This window comes from Scyliorhinus canicula, chromosome 1 (genome assembly GCF_902713615.1).
Source record: "Scyliorhinus canicula chromosome 1, sScyCan1.1, whole genome shotgun sequence".
Classification (NCBI taxonomy): domain Eukaryota; kingdom Metazoa; phylum Chordata; class Chondrichthyes; order Carcharhiniformes; family Scyliorhinidae; genus Scyliorhinus; species Scyliorhinus canicula.
The window spans coordinates 177,589,554-177,604,789 of record NC_052146.1 but is presented as its reverse complement, the minus strand read 5'-3'; the positions used below and the strand labels follow the sequence as shown (position 1 = coordinate 177,604,789).

The following is a 15,236-nucleotide window of genomic DNA, read 5'->3' as shown; positions in this document are numbered from 1 at the left end:
AGAAGGCAGCTCACCACCACCTACTGAAGGGCAATTAGGGATGGGTAATAAACGCTGGCTGAGCCAACATAGCCTATGTCCTACAAATGAATTTTTAAAATGTAACTGCTGCACAGACTCAGTCTGGCTGCAGTGATCTTAAAGAAACACTTTCAAACACAAACACATCATGGTCTAAATTCTCCATGTTTCTAGGTATGAAATATAGCATACATACACTAAACGCTATTGCAACTCTGATTTAAGCACAAATCCCATCTCTCACTCAGCATCATCCATTACAGTCATTTTCAAACTTAGGGTCGTGACCCGCAGGTGGGTCACGGGTGGGTATCGCCAGGGTTGCGGGGCCATTGGTCGCGGCATTCCCGATCACGGGAAGAAGTGCTTAATGGCCATGACCAGCTTCTAAAAATGTTGGATGCGACCGTGCATGCCCCTCAGCAGCGTGCGGGCCCAGAGCCTAGCGAGGCAGGTCGCCTCCTCCTGAGGTCAGCGCGCTGACCCAGGAGCAGATTTCTTTTGAAAACGATGAGTCTTCTGTCCAGAAGCAGCAGCGAAGTGCAGGTCATGCGCCCCGGACACTGATGTTAAGTGTTCTGGGAACGAGAGAGAGATTCCTCCATTTTGTAGTTGCCAGCTGTGCTGGTGAGAGCTCTAGGGCCTTTGGTGAACACACCATTAAGAAGAATCTGAAATCAGGAATAAAACAGTCTAAAGTTTTCTTGAGCTGTGCCAGTGCAAATCAGGATGCAAAGTTCATGGGCTGGATTCTCCGATTCTGGGGCTATGCCCCCACGTTGGCATGGGAACAATGGCGTTTTACACCAGAAAGAATGGCGTAAAACAGCCACTGATTCCTTGTTTTGCTGGGGGCTTGCATGCCGGCAGCGTAGAGCACCCGGTTCTAGCTGCTGATATGCCCGGAGAATTGGCAGGTTCATGGCCGATGCGCATAGCCGCAGCCTGCAGCAGCTGCGCCGTACTACATGGCGGAGGCCGCTCACGGACCCGGCCCGCGAAATAGTGCCCACCCCTTTGGCGCGCGCCCCGGACCATCACCCCACAGCGCCTCCAGCCCAGTATAAAGACCCCCTGCCCAAGGATCGGCCCTCCCCTGACTGTGGCGGCGTTGGACTGAGTCTGCAGCCGCCACGCTGAGTTCCCGACAGATGAGACCACACGCAACCTGCGCCATCAGGAACTCGGGCGGTGTGGAGCATCTGGGGGCCGGCCTTAGGCAATGTCCTGAGGCCATCGATATGTGACACGGCCTACTCGGCTTTGGAGGGTGCGGAGCATCGCGAAAGCTGCGACACCCCCAATTTGGTCAGGAACTCTGATTCTCTGGCCGATCGCCGAACCCAATTTCGCCATCGGCGACCGGAGAATCCGGCTCCATGTGTGTTATTTGCAGGGAAGTACTGACAAATGAAAGATTTGAAACCCTCAAAACTTCAAAGGCATTTGAAGACTAAGCACGGCGAGTTCGAGGACAAACCTCTTGATTTTCTTCAACGGATGCCTTTACCACCACCTGAGTATTGGATGGTGGAGGAATGACAATTAGGACCGCACAAACTGACAGCTGGTATGGAAGCTCAGGTAGTTGTCATCCACTCTTTGAATATCACTATTAAATGGGGCTTTAGGGCATCACGTCACTCTGCTCTGCAGCAGAGCCTTAGAACTGCCAAGGCGGGGCAGCACTGTGGCCTAGTGGTTAGCACAACCGCCTCACGGTGCTGAGGTCCCAGGTTCGATCCCGCCTCTGGGTCACTGTCCGTGTGGAGTCTGCACATTCTAACCGTGTCTGCGTGGGTTTCGCCCCCACAACCCAAATAGGTGCAGAGGAGGTGGATTGGCCACGCTAAATTGCCCCTTAATTGGAAAAAATAATTGGGTAATCTAAATTTATAAAAAAAAAGAACTGCCAAGGCACTACCCCAGGAGAATTACCTTGAATTCCATGGGATTGTCACCGCTGTCCTCTCTTGGGATGATAATATAACTGCGCCTCTGCCAGACATGCAGACAGTTCGCCTGTTGGCTTTATTAAGTCACAACCCAGACTGCTAAACCCCACTTGGACATATTGCAGTCTGAAGGTAACCTTCTAGGTCCAGTGTTGCGTGAGGCCATCCTCAAAAGCTTTTTGGTGCCTTCCAAGTCAAAAACTGTCAGCACAAGAGAAACACCTTGGCTTAGCATAGAATCATAGAATTTACAGTGCAGAAGGAGGCCATTCGGTCCATCGCGTCTGTACCGGCCCTTCGACAGAGCACCCTATTTAAGCCCAGACCTCCACCCTATCCCCGTAACCCCATAACCCCACCTCACCTTTTTGGACACTCGGGGAAATTTAGCATGGCTAATCCACCTAACCTGTACATCTTTGGACTGTGGGAGGAAACCGGAGCACCCGGAGGAATCCCACGCAGACACGGGGAGAACGTGCAGACTCCACACAGACAGCCAGGAATCGAACCTCTAACACTGGAGCTGTGAAACAATTGTGCCTACCACTGTGCTACTGTGCCACCCATGAGCATCAGGATACGAAAATGAGTGTATGATCAGGGCTTGCACAACGGCAATCAGTCATTTTATTTGGTGACATAATTGATTGAAAAACCTGTCCTGTAACCAAAATTAGACTTTGGTGATTGTTTTTTTTTAATAAACAATTTTATTGAGTTAGTTTTTGGCTTTATAAACAGTTACAGACATCATCAGAAAGAAAGCAAAAAAGGCAAAAATGTGCAAACATCCACGTACTTTCAATACTTCCATCGTAACATACTGCACAAGCCCGCTCCTCTCCCACCGGTACTACCCGCCATATTTTCCCTCCTACTCTACTCCCGACTCAATAAAAATATATTTGCAATTCTCTAGTCTGCTCAAGAGTTCAGAAGATAATATACATGCAATGTTCATTCAAGACAATCGGAACCATACAGTTTCATATTGTTTAATCTTCACAATCAGGAGTTGCTGTCAAACTGCATTGTGGAGAGGATGTAGAAGTGAAAGTGATTTTTATGCTTTTCATATTCATCATAGAATCATAAATGTACAGGAGGCCATTCACTCACCGTGCTTGTGTCAGGTCACTGAAAGAGTTATCCAATTAATCCCACTCCCCTGCTCTTTCTGCAGAGCCCTGCAATATTATCCCAATCAAGTATCTGCCCAATCCTCTTTTGTAAGTTACTATTTACTTTGTTTCCAAACCTTTCCAGATCACAACAGTTTTCTGTGTTAAACAAATTCTCCTCAACTCTTTAATTCATTGTCAATACTTTAAATTGATGTCCTTCAGTTACTGATCCTCCTACAAGTGGAAACGGATTCTCCCTATTTTACTCTATCAACACCCTATATAATTACGAACATTATATATAATAATACATAGCAGATAGCATGAAATATAAAACTAGCTAGTCAATGTTTGAGGTTAATTCATGAGTTACAGACAGTTGTTGCTGAAGCAGTGTTCTTGGTAGTGCAATTTCTGTTGAATGTAGAAGAATCTGCTGGTAATTTGTCTTCAATGTGCTTGTCTTCCACCTGAAGGAACAGTCCAACATTTATCTTATACCAGTTTGAACCACATTCTTCAGTACTAAGGGGCTATATTCTTTTTCCTCTCCTTCAAATATTCCTTTCCTTCACTGCTGAAGATATTGAAAACTCCTGAAACTCCAATGAGATTAAGGCTGAACTTTAGATTGGTACCCAGAAACACCTAGTTCTGACCTTGCCTGAGAGTTCCTGCTCAACCTGGTTGGGGATGGAGTCTCTTCGCGTCCTAAATAAAGCAATGATAATAAGGACCGGGATTCTCCCCTACCCGGCGATTAAAGGAAGTCTCCACACCTTTAAGGACCAAGCCCTCACATTGAGGGGCTGGGCCCACGCCGGAGTGGTCCCCGCACTGCCGGCTGGCGTGAATGGCCCTTGGCGCCACACCAGCCGGGGCCGAAAGGACTTCGCCGGCCGGCGTAAGTCCGCGCATGTGCCGGAGCGTCAGCGGCTGCTGCCGTAAGTCCGCGCATGTGCCGGAGCGTCAGCGGCTGCTGACGTCATCCCGGCGCATGCGCAGGGGAGGGGTTTTCTTCCGCCTTCACCATGCTGAAGACCATGGCGAAGGTGGAAGAAAAAGAGTGCCCCCACGGCATAGGTCTACCCGCCGATCGATGGGCCCCAATCGCGGGCCAGACCACCGTGGGGGCACCCCCCGGGGTCAGATCGCCTCGTGCCCCCACCAGGACCCCAGCACCCGCCTGCGCCGCTAATCCCGCCTGTCAGGTAGGTGTTTTGATTCCCGCCGGCGGGAGAGGCTTGTCAGCGGCGGGTCTTCGGCCCATCGTGGGCCGAAGAATCGCCACTGGGGGCCCGCCAACCGGCGCGATTCCTGCCTCCGTCGAATATCGGGTAGCGGAGAATTCGGGACACAGCGGGGGCGGGATTGAAGCCGGCCCCAGGTGATTCTCCGACCCGGCGGGGGGTCAGAGAATCCCGCCCCAGATGTTGGGATTGCTAGGTGATTTGGGGGAGGGGTGGGATGGGATGGTACTGCCCGGGCTGGGATTGTGGACTAAGCACAGAAGAAGAGGGAAGTTATTTTCTTTTAATTCTTTGCATTTGTGCTTGGGCAGAATACGAGCAACTCTGCCCTTCTCGACATCTCTCTCAGAGGTCATTATGGTAATGTAGAAAATGCAACAGCCAATTTGTGCACAGTAATGTCCCTCAATCAACAATATGAGAATGATCAGATTACTGTTGTTGGTTAAGGAACAAATATTGACCAGGATGCAGGGAGAAAAGGACAATGCATTTCAATTGGAATGACTGCTTCTTTTTGGTTTGCTACTCAGATCTAGGGTTCCCCTGGATTCATGATTCCTCAGTGAACCATATCTCCTAACAGAATAGGCCCAACTCCATCAAAATTATAGGGAATAGGAGATGTGTGAAATGCCCACCCTCGCATTGTAGCCAGTAAGAGGAGTGTTGCATGCGAGCTGGCTGTCTGCACCTTTATCCCACATCGAAGAAAATTGCCAGAAGCGGGGAATGGGAACAAGAATTCTGGAATTGGATTTCACCCATCATTTCTAAAGGCTTCCGACTTAACCGACTGGGTCACGAGTTCAAATCTGACAAAGGCAGATTAAGATTTTGAATTACATTTTTTGGAAAATCTGGAAATAAAAAACTGATCATCAGCTGAAGTGACCATGAAGCCATCCAATTGTTCTAAAAGTCTACTTGGTTCAGTAATGTCCTGGTCTGGCTAACACATTACTCCTGTCCCACACCAACATGTCTGGAAGTGACCTGCTAAGCTACACCATTGTATTCAATGCCTTGCCATAGCCATTCATAGAATCAGTTGCAGAAAAGCTTTTATCCACCTCTTAAATCTTGTGTAAATAAACACACAGGCACTGGGAAAAAAGCTATCCAAAGAATAACTTATTACAACGTAATAAGGATGTCACTTAAACTAAGCTTGCACTCCAGTGTTAAATAGGCAGTCAGGGAGTTGCCCAAATGCAATGGTCCTCGGAAAAGCTATTTCAAGTGGAGGCAGAACTGAATCACAAAGCTGGAATACAACAGGGAAAGGAGATATTATCCTGACAACACATAGACTAAGTGCTACTAAAGGCAGTTGAGGAAATTAGGCCACACTGATAAATTCCAACTCTGTGAGGGGGGTATAGACCGACTTCCAATTAAACCTGAAATTTCACAGCTTTATCAGGCATGCAAATGAGAGGATTTATTGTACTCAGCTAAAAACACTTTTGTAATTCAGCAGATGATCAGTTACCTACATCATATTGCATTCAGCAGGTCATGCTTACACTACACGGGATGAGTTGTTGCCATGATTTCAGCCATTTAATACACAGCGACAACTTATATCAATGATGGGTGACCAAGGTGATATCAACTGCAAATACTGAGATATAGGAAGCCATCTAGCAATACATTTAGCTTGACTAAATGAGGTTTAATCCATAAGTGGAGTGTTATTTCAAACTTGCAATAAAATGACCTTGGTTTTCTACAAAATGTCCAAATGAAACTCAATCATTCTGCAACTATGCTACACAATTTATTTCCCTAATCACCTGTTCCAATGTCTTCCTATGTTTGCAATCTTACAGGGTATCAAAGCAAAAAAATGCATTGTTTAAAGTCAGGTGAGATGATAAACTTGGAGATAGGACCCTCATGGTGACTTTTCGAGCTATGGACTGGCCTGTCACTACCATTTAAAACATTCATCCCCTCCACCATCGGCATGAGTGTGGCTTCAGTGTTTGCCATATATGAGATACACTAGAGCAACTTGCCCAGCCGTCTTCAGCAGCAGCTCTCAAACCCACAACCACTGATACCGAGGAAGACAAAGGCAGAAGGCACATAGAAACACTACCACCTCCTATTAGCTCTCTAAACATTATTCTGACCTGGACATATATTGCCATTCCCTTCATCGTTGATGGGTCAATATCGAGGAACTCCCCTACCTCACAGTGATGTGGAAGTACCTCAACCACATAGCCTGCAGCAGTTCAAGAAGGAAGCTTACCACCTACTCAAGTCAACTAGGGATGAACAACAAATGCTGGTCATGCTAACAATGCCCATATTCTGAGAATGAATGTTTACAAAAAAACTAGGGTAACAAATAGAGACTCCAGGGTCATAATCATTATCTCTGGACTTGAGTTGAGAAAAAGAGCAGGGAGACCGATTATTGTCCTGTATGTGTGTGCATATGAACGATTGAGGGCAAGATTGCCATCAGCTATGATTTGCACCCCTGCATTTAAGCAGCTCAGAAACTCTTACTTTTAAATTTCAACCAAGGTAGAATGGGTGGGTGAGGCCCTTGGAGAAGAAAAGCAGACAGTCAGCAAGAAAAAGTAAACAGCGAGCACATTAGCCCGGAATACTTTCAAGCATTAGTCAGCAAGAAAATAGTTCAACTGCAGCCACTAGATTTGGATGATCTTGCAAAGGCACTGTTGGTGGTACTTGTCCAGTGTTTTGAGATCCTGCTGTAGGTTTCTAGTTTCCGAAACATATTGGGACTAAGTAATCACTGCTGCCCAGTTAACAATGACCTTGTCTTGTGTTTGAGAATCCAAACCTGGTGACAAGAAAGTAGTGTCCTCCCCCAAGCCAGCATGACCAGCATTGAGGCTCCAATCACTCAAAACCGGCTCCTTCTAGGCAAGAGATGGCATTTGACACCAGACACCCAAAGCAACTGTTCTACTCAGAACTCGGTTGCGGCACAAGACTCCAAGGAGGTCAGCAGAAACATTTCAGGGATGTCCTCAAAGCATCCCTGAAGAGATCAAAATCCCCACCAACTCATGGGGTCCTTGTATCTGATTGACCAAACTGAAGAAGTTTCTTCAGGAAGGCACTGAACTCATTGAGTCACTTCATTGGGAACATCCAGAGGCAAAGTCAAGGTATTGGAGAGATACAAACCTCCAAATACTTCATCTGCCCAACCCTTCAACCCCACATGTGGCAAAGCCTGCAGATTGAACATTGGACCTATCAGCCATCTCAGAACCCATTGAGCTGTAGAGAAAGGAAGTCATCTTCGATCCACAGAGACTGCTAAGAAAAAGAGAATAGCAACATGGGGAGCAGCCTGGATGGACTCTGCCTGTCCATTTCAACAGAAAGATTATGTGGCAGGTGCAGAAGCATCTACATTTAACAAGTATCCTATGGAATTTATCAAATGCGCAATGGAATAACCCAAGCCAAGTACCACAGTGTTTCTGCTGCCGTCCTTTTACTTACCCTCTGATATTCTCCACATCCTCAATGGTGTCCGGTAAAGTCAATCCCTTTGTTTCAGGCAAGAGCAACACTAGGCTGCCAGCAATCAAACCAATCACTCCTGGGAATGAATTGACAGAACAAGGTAAAATTGAGTGCAAACTAGTCTTTGTAGGTTGATATTACTAATTTTGTTATAGCCATATTTAAAAATGCTCCACCAGAGGTATTGTTGAACTTGTCTTGTGTAATTGCATTTCTGAACACCTTTCAATGTCGTAAAAAAATCAAAAAAACCCTGGATGTGGAGTAAAGTAAATGGATAAACAAACATAGAAAAGGAGTTAAAAGAAGTAGTCAGAAAAGTAAGTTTTGAGAAGCAGAGAGATGCAGAGGTTTAGAGAAAGAGATGCGAATATACAAATAATGGTGGATAGGGAAAGGCCTTTTGGTCCACACAGTCTGTATAATGTCTTGTGCACCACAATACGTACACTCACTACCCCACCCGAATCATTCTGATTTTGTGAGAGGTGGAATGGGAGAGCATTAAAATGACCTATGTGCTCAGCCCAAAAGTCAAAAACAACGGTATTGTTTATGGAACAAGAAAAATGAAGAGGAATAAATTACTCAGAATGTGCCCTTAAAAAGAATCAGCTTGGAACTAGACCATATAAATTTGCAACAGAAACAGAAAATGCTGGACAATCTCAGCAGGTCTGACAGCATCTGTGGAGAATGAAGAGAGAATGGAGAACTGAGAATAGGATGCGATTTATACTGTCGTGGTGGGGATGGGAAGGGTGCGTGGAGCAGTGGGTCCAGATAGAGGGCCAGCAATAGCTGGAGATTAACAAAGATATCGTGGATAAAAAGACAAAGAGATGTAAATGATGGTGATAATAACTAAGAAGCATGCTGATCAATGCACATTAAGAGATCAGAATGTGTTAATGGCAGAACAGGGGTCGACACAAAGCAGTGTGTCGAAGGGCAACTTGGAACAGGGAATAGGTGGCCCTAGTGGGGTGGAGGGAGGGGAGACAATGGTGAAGGAAAAACAGATCGATGGAAGAAATTAAAATAAATTGATAGAAATAGAAATGGGCTGAAGTTGGAGGAGAAAGTTCACAGTCTGAAGTGTTGAACTCAAGTCCAGAAGGCTGTAACGTGCTTAATCGGAAGATGAGATGCTGTCCCTCCACCTTGTGTTGGGGTTCACTGCAGCAGACCAAGGACATGTGGGCGTGAAAGCAGGACAGTGAGTTGAAATGGCAAGCAACAGAAAGGTCTGGTTTCTGCTTGTGGATAGGCCGGAAGTGTTCTGCAAAATGATCCCCAGTCTGTATTTAGTCTCTCTGATGTAGCGTAGACCACATTAGCAACAGCGGATACAATAGACCAGATTGAATAAGGTGCATGTGAAGCACTATCTCACCTGAAAAGATTGTTTATGTCCTTGGATGGTGAGCAATGAGGTGGTAAAAGGGCAAATTGCATGAGAAGGTGCCGTGGAAGAGGGTGAGGTGTTGGGGGTGATGGAGGAGTGGGGCAGGGTATCCAAGAAAGAACAGTCCCTGTGAAATGCTGACAGGGGGAGTGAGGGGAAGATGTGTTGGTGATGGCATCATGCAGGAGTTGGCGGAACTGGCAGAGGATGGTCCTTTGAATGGGAGGCTGGTGGAATGAAAAGTGAGAACAGGGGGGATCTATCTGGGAGGGTGGGGAATGGGTTAAAGCAGAGGTGTGGGAGATGGGTCAGACACAGTTGAGAGCCCTGTCAACCACAGTGGGTGGGCGATAACAATTAAGTAAAGAGGAAGACATATCAGCAGCATCGTTTTGGATAGTTCATCGGAAGAGATGCAACGGGGGCAAAGGAACTGGGAGAATGGAATGGAGTCCACACAGGATGTGAGGTGTGAAGAGCTGTAGTCAAGGTAGCTGTAGGAGTCAGTGGGCTTGTAATGGATACTAGTGGACAGTCTATCCCCAGAAAAGGAGATAGAGAGGTCAAGGAAGGAAAGGGAGGTCTCGGAGATGGACCATGTGAAGGTAATGGAGGGGTGGGAATTGGATGAGAAATTGATCAATTTTTCCAGGTCCACATGGGAACATGAAGCAGCACCGAAACCGTTGTCGATGTACCAATAAAAAAGTTGTGTGATGAGGCCGGAGCAGGAATGGAACAAAGAATGTTCCACACACCCCATTAAGAGACAGGCAAAACTGGGACTCATATGGGTATCCATAGCCACACCTTTAGTTTGGAGGAAGTTAAGCATGTTAAAGGTGAAGTTGTTGTGTGAGAGAACAAATCCAGCAAGATGGAGGAGAGTGATGGTGGATGGTGATTGTTCAGGCCCCTGTTCGAGGAAGAAGCGGAGAGCCCTCAGACCATCCTGGTGGGAATGGAGATATGGAGGGATTGGACATCCATCGTAAAGAGGAGGCGGTTAGGGCCGGGAAACTGGAAGTTATTGATATGATGTAGGGCATCGGAGGAATCACGGACGTTAGTGGGAAGGTGGCTGGACAAGAGGAGAGTGTGGAGTCAAGATAGGAAGAAATTAGTTCAGTGAAATGAACTTGTCCTCACATTCAACAATTTCTCCTTTAACTTGTCGCACTTCCTCCAAGCCAAAGACGTGACTGTGGGTACCCGTATGGGTCCCAATTTTGCCCGTCTCTTTATGGGGTATGTGAAACATTTCCTTGTTCTAGTCCTACTCCGACCCCCTCCCATAACTCTTTTATCGGTATATTGCCGACTGTTTCGGTGTCGCTTTATGGTCCTGCCTGGACCGGAGAAATTCATCAATTTTGCTTCCAATCTTCACCCCTCTATCACCTTCACATGGTCCATCTCTGACACTTCCCTTCATTTCCTCGATCTCTCTATCTCCATTTCTGAGGATAGTCCGTCCACTAGTTTCCATTACAAACTTACCAACTTGCACAGCTACCTGGCAGGAACAGGCTGTGAATCTTTTGCAAAAGGGCATGATTTGTATCCTTGACACATACTCACCGAAAACTACAAGGGGCATTTCACCCCAGATAGCAGCCAGCCTGTAGACGATGAATGGGGAAACAATTCCTCCGATATCAGATAACACTGAACACACGGAAACAGCTAAATTCCTGCCAGAGAATAGAATGGTTTATATCCTCAACCATTATAAGGCTCACTTGTTCAAAATTTGAAAATCTTGACAAAGTTATGTTACCTGTTGATTGTATAAATCTTGTACCTACCTTCCTACAACCACGATTTATGAGTCTATACTGAGAGGAGGTTTCCTTTTCTAAATGTTAACCCACCTTGTTTGATTAAATTTGCTTGGTCACTCCAGCGGGTGTCGAGAAAACTGGTTGGAAATTCACTGGGCTCTGAATGGAGCCTCCACCTTTCCCACGCAAGGCTATTGAGGTTGATGTTCAGGGCAGGGCCTCCTCAATTCAAGAGGATCCAATTTCCTTTGGCCTAACTGGAGGTCAATAATCTGCGGAGAATATGGACATGGTGTCCTCCCCAGGTAGGGATGGGAACAAAGAACAGTACAGCACAGCACAGAACAGGCCCTTCGGCCCTCAATGTTGTGCCGAGCCATGATCACCCTACTCAAACCCACGTATCCACCCTACACCCGTAACCCAACAACCCCCCCCCTTAACCTTACTTTTATTAGGACACTACGGGCAATTTAGCATGGCCAATCCACCTAACCCGCACATCTTTGGACTGTGGGTGGAAACCGGAGCACCCGGAGGAAACCTACGCACACAGGGGGAGGACGTGCAGACTCCACACAGACAGTGACCCAGCCGGGAATCGAACCTGGGACCCTGGAGCTGTGAAGCATTTATGCTAACCACCATGCTACCCTGCTGCCCAGGTTGAACTAGGTCTTCCTAAATGGAAGCAGGTGCTCAGTAAGTGGAGGCCATGGTTCTAGTAATTGCATAAACACCAGTTGCTATGAGATTCTTCAGGCTTCTTCATGTTGGGAACTGAGGCAGGAACCTGTGTTGTTCCTTGTGTCTTACTAAAGCTCGTAGTCTTAAAGTTGAAGTAGATGCTTTATTGTGATTTTGTTCTCTCTTCAGTGCTTAACTTAATGTTACATCTGTGCTGATGGTCTGTGTCTTGCTACCAGCTCCCGTTCCTGTGAAGTGTGTCCTGACTTCCTGTTCGTGTGTATTTATATCTCTCCTGTGCTCCCTCTAGTGCTTGCTCAGTTGTATTGCATCTACACAGATATACAATCATCACATCCCCCCTGTTTTCTTTACATATTTTCTGTACATTGTTAAAGAAAATTGTACAAAACAGTTAGATTACTTATGATATGTGTATCTATACAAGTGATAATGATATTGGATATTTTACAAAGCCAATTAATATTTATGAGTCCAATCTTAATAAAAACATTTATGAGTCCAAACTTGATGAATTTGTTTGTTGAGTTTTTTTCTTTTTCGTTGTTGACGTGGTGATATTGATATTGCAACTCTGTTGTGAATGTTGTCGGTGTTCTTGTTTTTTAAGTAACCAATAAGTCATCCCCAGGTGTTTGAATGGTCGAACCACTGATGTTGACTGACATGGACTTTTTTTTGTGCTTGTGGTATTGATTTAGTGTGTCATCTGCCTTGAAAGCTGGTGCGCTTGCTTGTTCTGGAGCAGATGTGAATTTGTGAGATTCGTTGTCATGCCATGGCATGTTTGTAGCCTTGTCATTGTTCTGCAGTGTGCTGTGGCATTGTCCTTCATGTGCAGAGTTGTACCATTTTGTACAGGTCGTTGTTTCATTGTTGTTGTTTTTGTCGTTTCTGTCTTTGTTGTTTTTGTTGTCGTTCTTGTTGCTGTTTTTGTCATTTCTGTCTGTTGACGGGCAGCACGGTGGCCTAGTGGTTAGCACAACCGCCTCACGGCGCTGAGGTCCCAGGTTCGATCCCGGCTCTGGGTCACTGTCCGTGTGGAGTTTGCACATTCTCCCCGTGTCTGCGTGGGTTTCGCCCCCACAACCCAAAAATGTGCAGAGTAGGTGGATTGGCCACGCTAAATTGCCCCTTAATTGGAAAAAATAATTGGGTAATCTATTTCTGTCTGTTGTTTTCATTGTCGTTCTTGTTGTTGTTTTTGTCGTTTCTGTCTTTGTTGTTTTCGTTGTTGTTCATGTTGCTTCTGTTTTTGTTGTTTTTGTTGTTGTTCTTGTCGTGCTTGTTGTTGTCTTTGTTATGCTTCTTGTTGTTTTTGTTGTTCTTCTTGTAGTTTTTGTTGTTGTGCTTGTAGTTTTTGTTGTTGCTGTTGTTCTTGTTTCTGCTGTGCTTCTTGTGGTTTTTGCTTTTCTTGTTGCGCTCAATGAGTGTCCTGTGTGGATAATTTGAGTCATTGTCACAGTTGTTGGTGCGAGTGTCCTTTGTGGTACCTGTTACATTTAATATTTCGTCTAGAGAATGGTGAGAATGATCTGATGTTGCATTGATGTTGGTGACATCAGTCATTTGTGGTGGATTTGATTCCTTTTCTTTGCTTCCTTTGTACTCCTCTTCTGGAGTCATTTGTGGTGGATTTGATTCCTCTTCTGGAGTCACAATCTTCATGATTTCATTTTCTTGTTGGTCTTGGTGCTCCGCTTCTGGAGTCAAAATCTTCACGATTTCTATTGACGTGGTCTCTCTGGACTCTTGGCGCTCCTCTTCTGGAGTCAAAATCTTCAAGATTTCAATTGACGTGGTCTTTCTGGACTCATGAGTAGCCCTACTCTGTGCTTCTGTACAGACGAGCTGAGATCTGTCAGTCTCGCTGTGATCCTGCACCTCCTGTATGTCGAGTGTGATCACATTGTCACTGTTTTTGCATGGAGTGGGTAGATTTATATTGTCTTCTTCTTGATTATGTGAGCTTGGTAGACTTTCATAGTCTTCTTGTGGTTGCTCAGATACGGTGGGTTGACCTTCATGGTCTTGTTCATGCATGGTGTTCGCTATGGAGTATTTGCTGGCTTCCATTGTGGAGTCTTTCAACGAGCTGTCTGTGGAGGCTTGCATCACTCTGTTTGTGGAGACTTGCATCGCTCTCTTTGTGGAGTCTTTCATCGCTTGCTCTGTGAAGTCCTTCATCGCTCTCTCTGTGGAGCCTGTCATCGCTCTCGGTGTAGAGTCTTTCTGTGTTCTCTGTCTGGTGTCGTCTTCATCTTGGGTATTGCTGTCATCCAATGTATCGATGATCTGCCATGGCACCATGGTATTGGATTAATCTACCATGAGTAGAGTCGTGTTGAGCTTTGCGACCGTGTTGCTGATGCTGTGATCAGCATATCCGAATAACTCAACCAACTCAGCCATGTCTGAGTAGTATTTTTCGAAAAACAAATCATTTTTTTTGTTTCGGATTTGGTATCATTTTCTTCATCTTTTTTTGTTTTGGAATTGTTATCGTTCTCTTCACTTTGGGTGGTGCAGACTACTTGTTCCAGGGTGTTGTGAGAGTTATTTTCAACTGCTGGTGTAAGTTCAGGCATTGTTTTGTCTTTTGAGGTAAGAAAATTGGGTTTTACAGCTTTAAGTTTCTTGTTTTCAATTTTCAGGCATTTCCGTTTTAAGTCAGACCGGATCCTCTGACAGCATGCGCAGAACCATCTTCGAATGGTGCAATCTTTCCTTTCAACTGGGCATGCGCGGTTTGCGCATGCGCAGAATGATCCGCGACTAAAACCTTTTCTAACTGCACATGCACGGCTTCCGCATGTGCAGAACACAAAACGGCTGATTTTAACTGCGCATGCGCGGCTTCTGTTTCCTGCGCATGCGTAGATGCAGATTTTCATCTTTTGTTCCCCAGAGACTGTAAAATGTGCTCAGACGCCATTTTACAGTGGATTTCAGCTTTTTTTCTTTGTAAAAAGTTCAAGTTACTTTTTCCTTTCGATCTGGACTTTTCACTCACGATTTCTGGACTGAACCCTTTCTGTTCTGCTAGTGATTGTTTGAGTTTTGCATCACTCAGTCCCTGTGCAGTTTGGTCTCTGAGCATACAGTACTGCTCAAATTCCATACAGTGCTCTTCAAATTTTTTTAGTATTACTTCTAATTTGGTGCTGTCTTCACCTTTCAAGTATATAAAGCAATTATATATTTCTCTAGCTTCATGTCCTGCGATGAGCAGTGTTATTTTCATTTCTTCTGAGGCTGCTTCTAAATCATTAGCTATGATATATATATTGAGCATTTGTTTAAATATTTTCCATTCGTTACTTAAATTACTGGTTGTGTTCAGCTGAGGTGGGGTTCCAATAGATATCATCGAATTAGCGAAGTCTTCCCACGTCGAATGTCCAGTAGGAGTTTCCCTTGCCATTTTGGTATTTCTGTGTCTGCAGCTTGTGTAATCA

General features: G+C 45.4%; 1 protein-coding gene across 1 annotated transcript in view; it reads right to left on the bottom strand.

Annotated features, from left to right (window-relative positions):
- Positions 1–7,850: 7,850 nt before the first annotated feature.
- Positions 7,851–15,236, bottom strand: part of LOC119977717 (solute carrier family 22 member 2-like) — a 58,354-nt gene continuing 50,968 nt past the window's right edge. The window contains exons 9-10 of the mRNA XM_038818903.1: positions 10,868–10,980; positions 7,851–7,954 (exon numbers count right to left, since the gene is read on the bottom strand). Of these exons, the coding sequence (XP_038674831.1) occupies positions 7,851–7,954; positions 10,868–10,980 (217 nt within the window). The remainder of the gene's footprint in view (positions 7,955–10,867; positions 10,981–15,236) is intronic.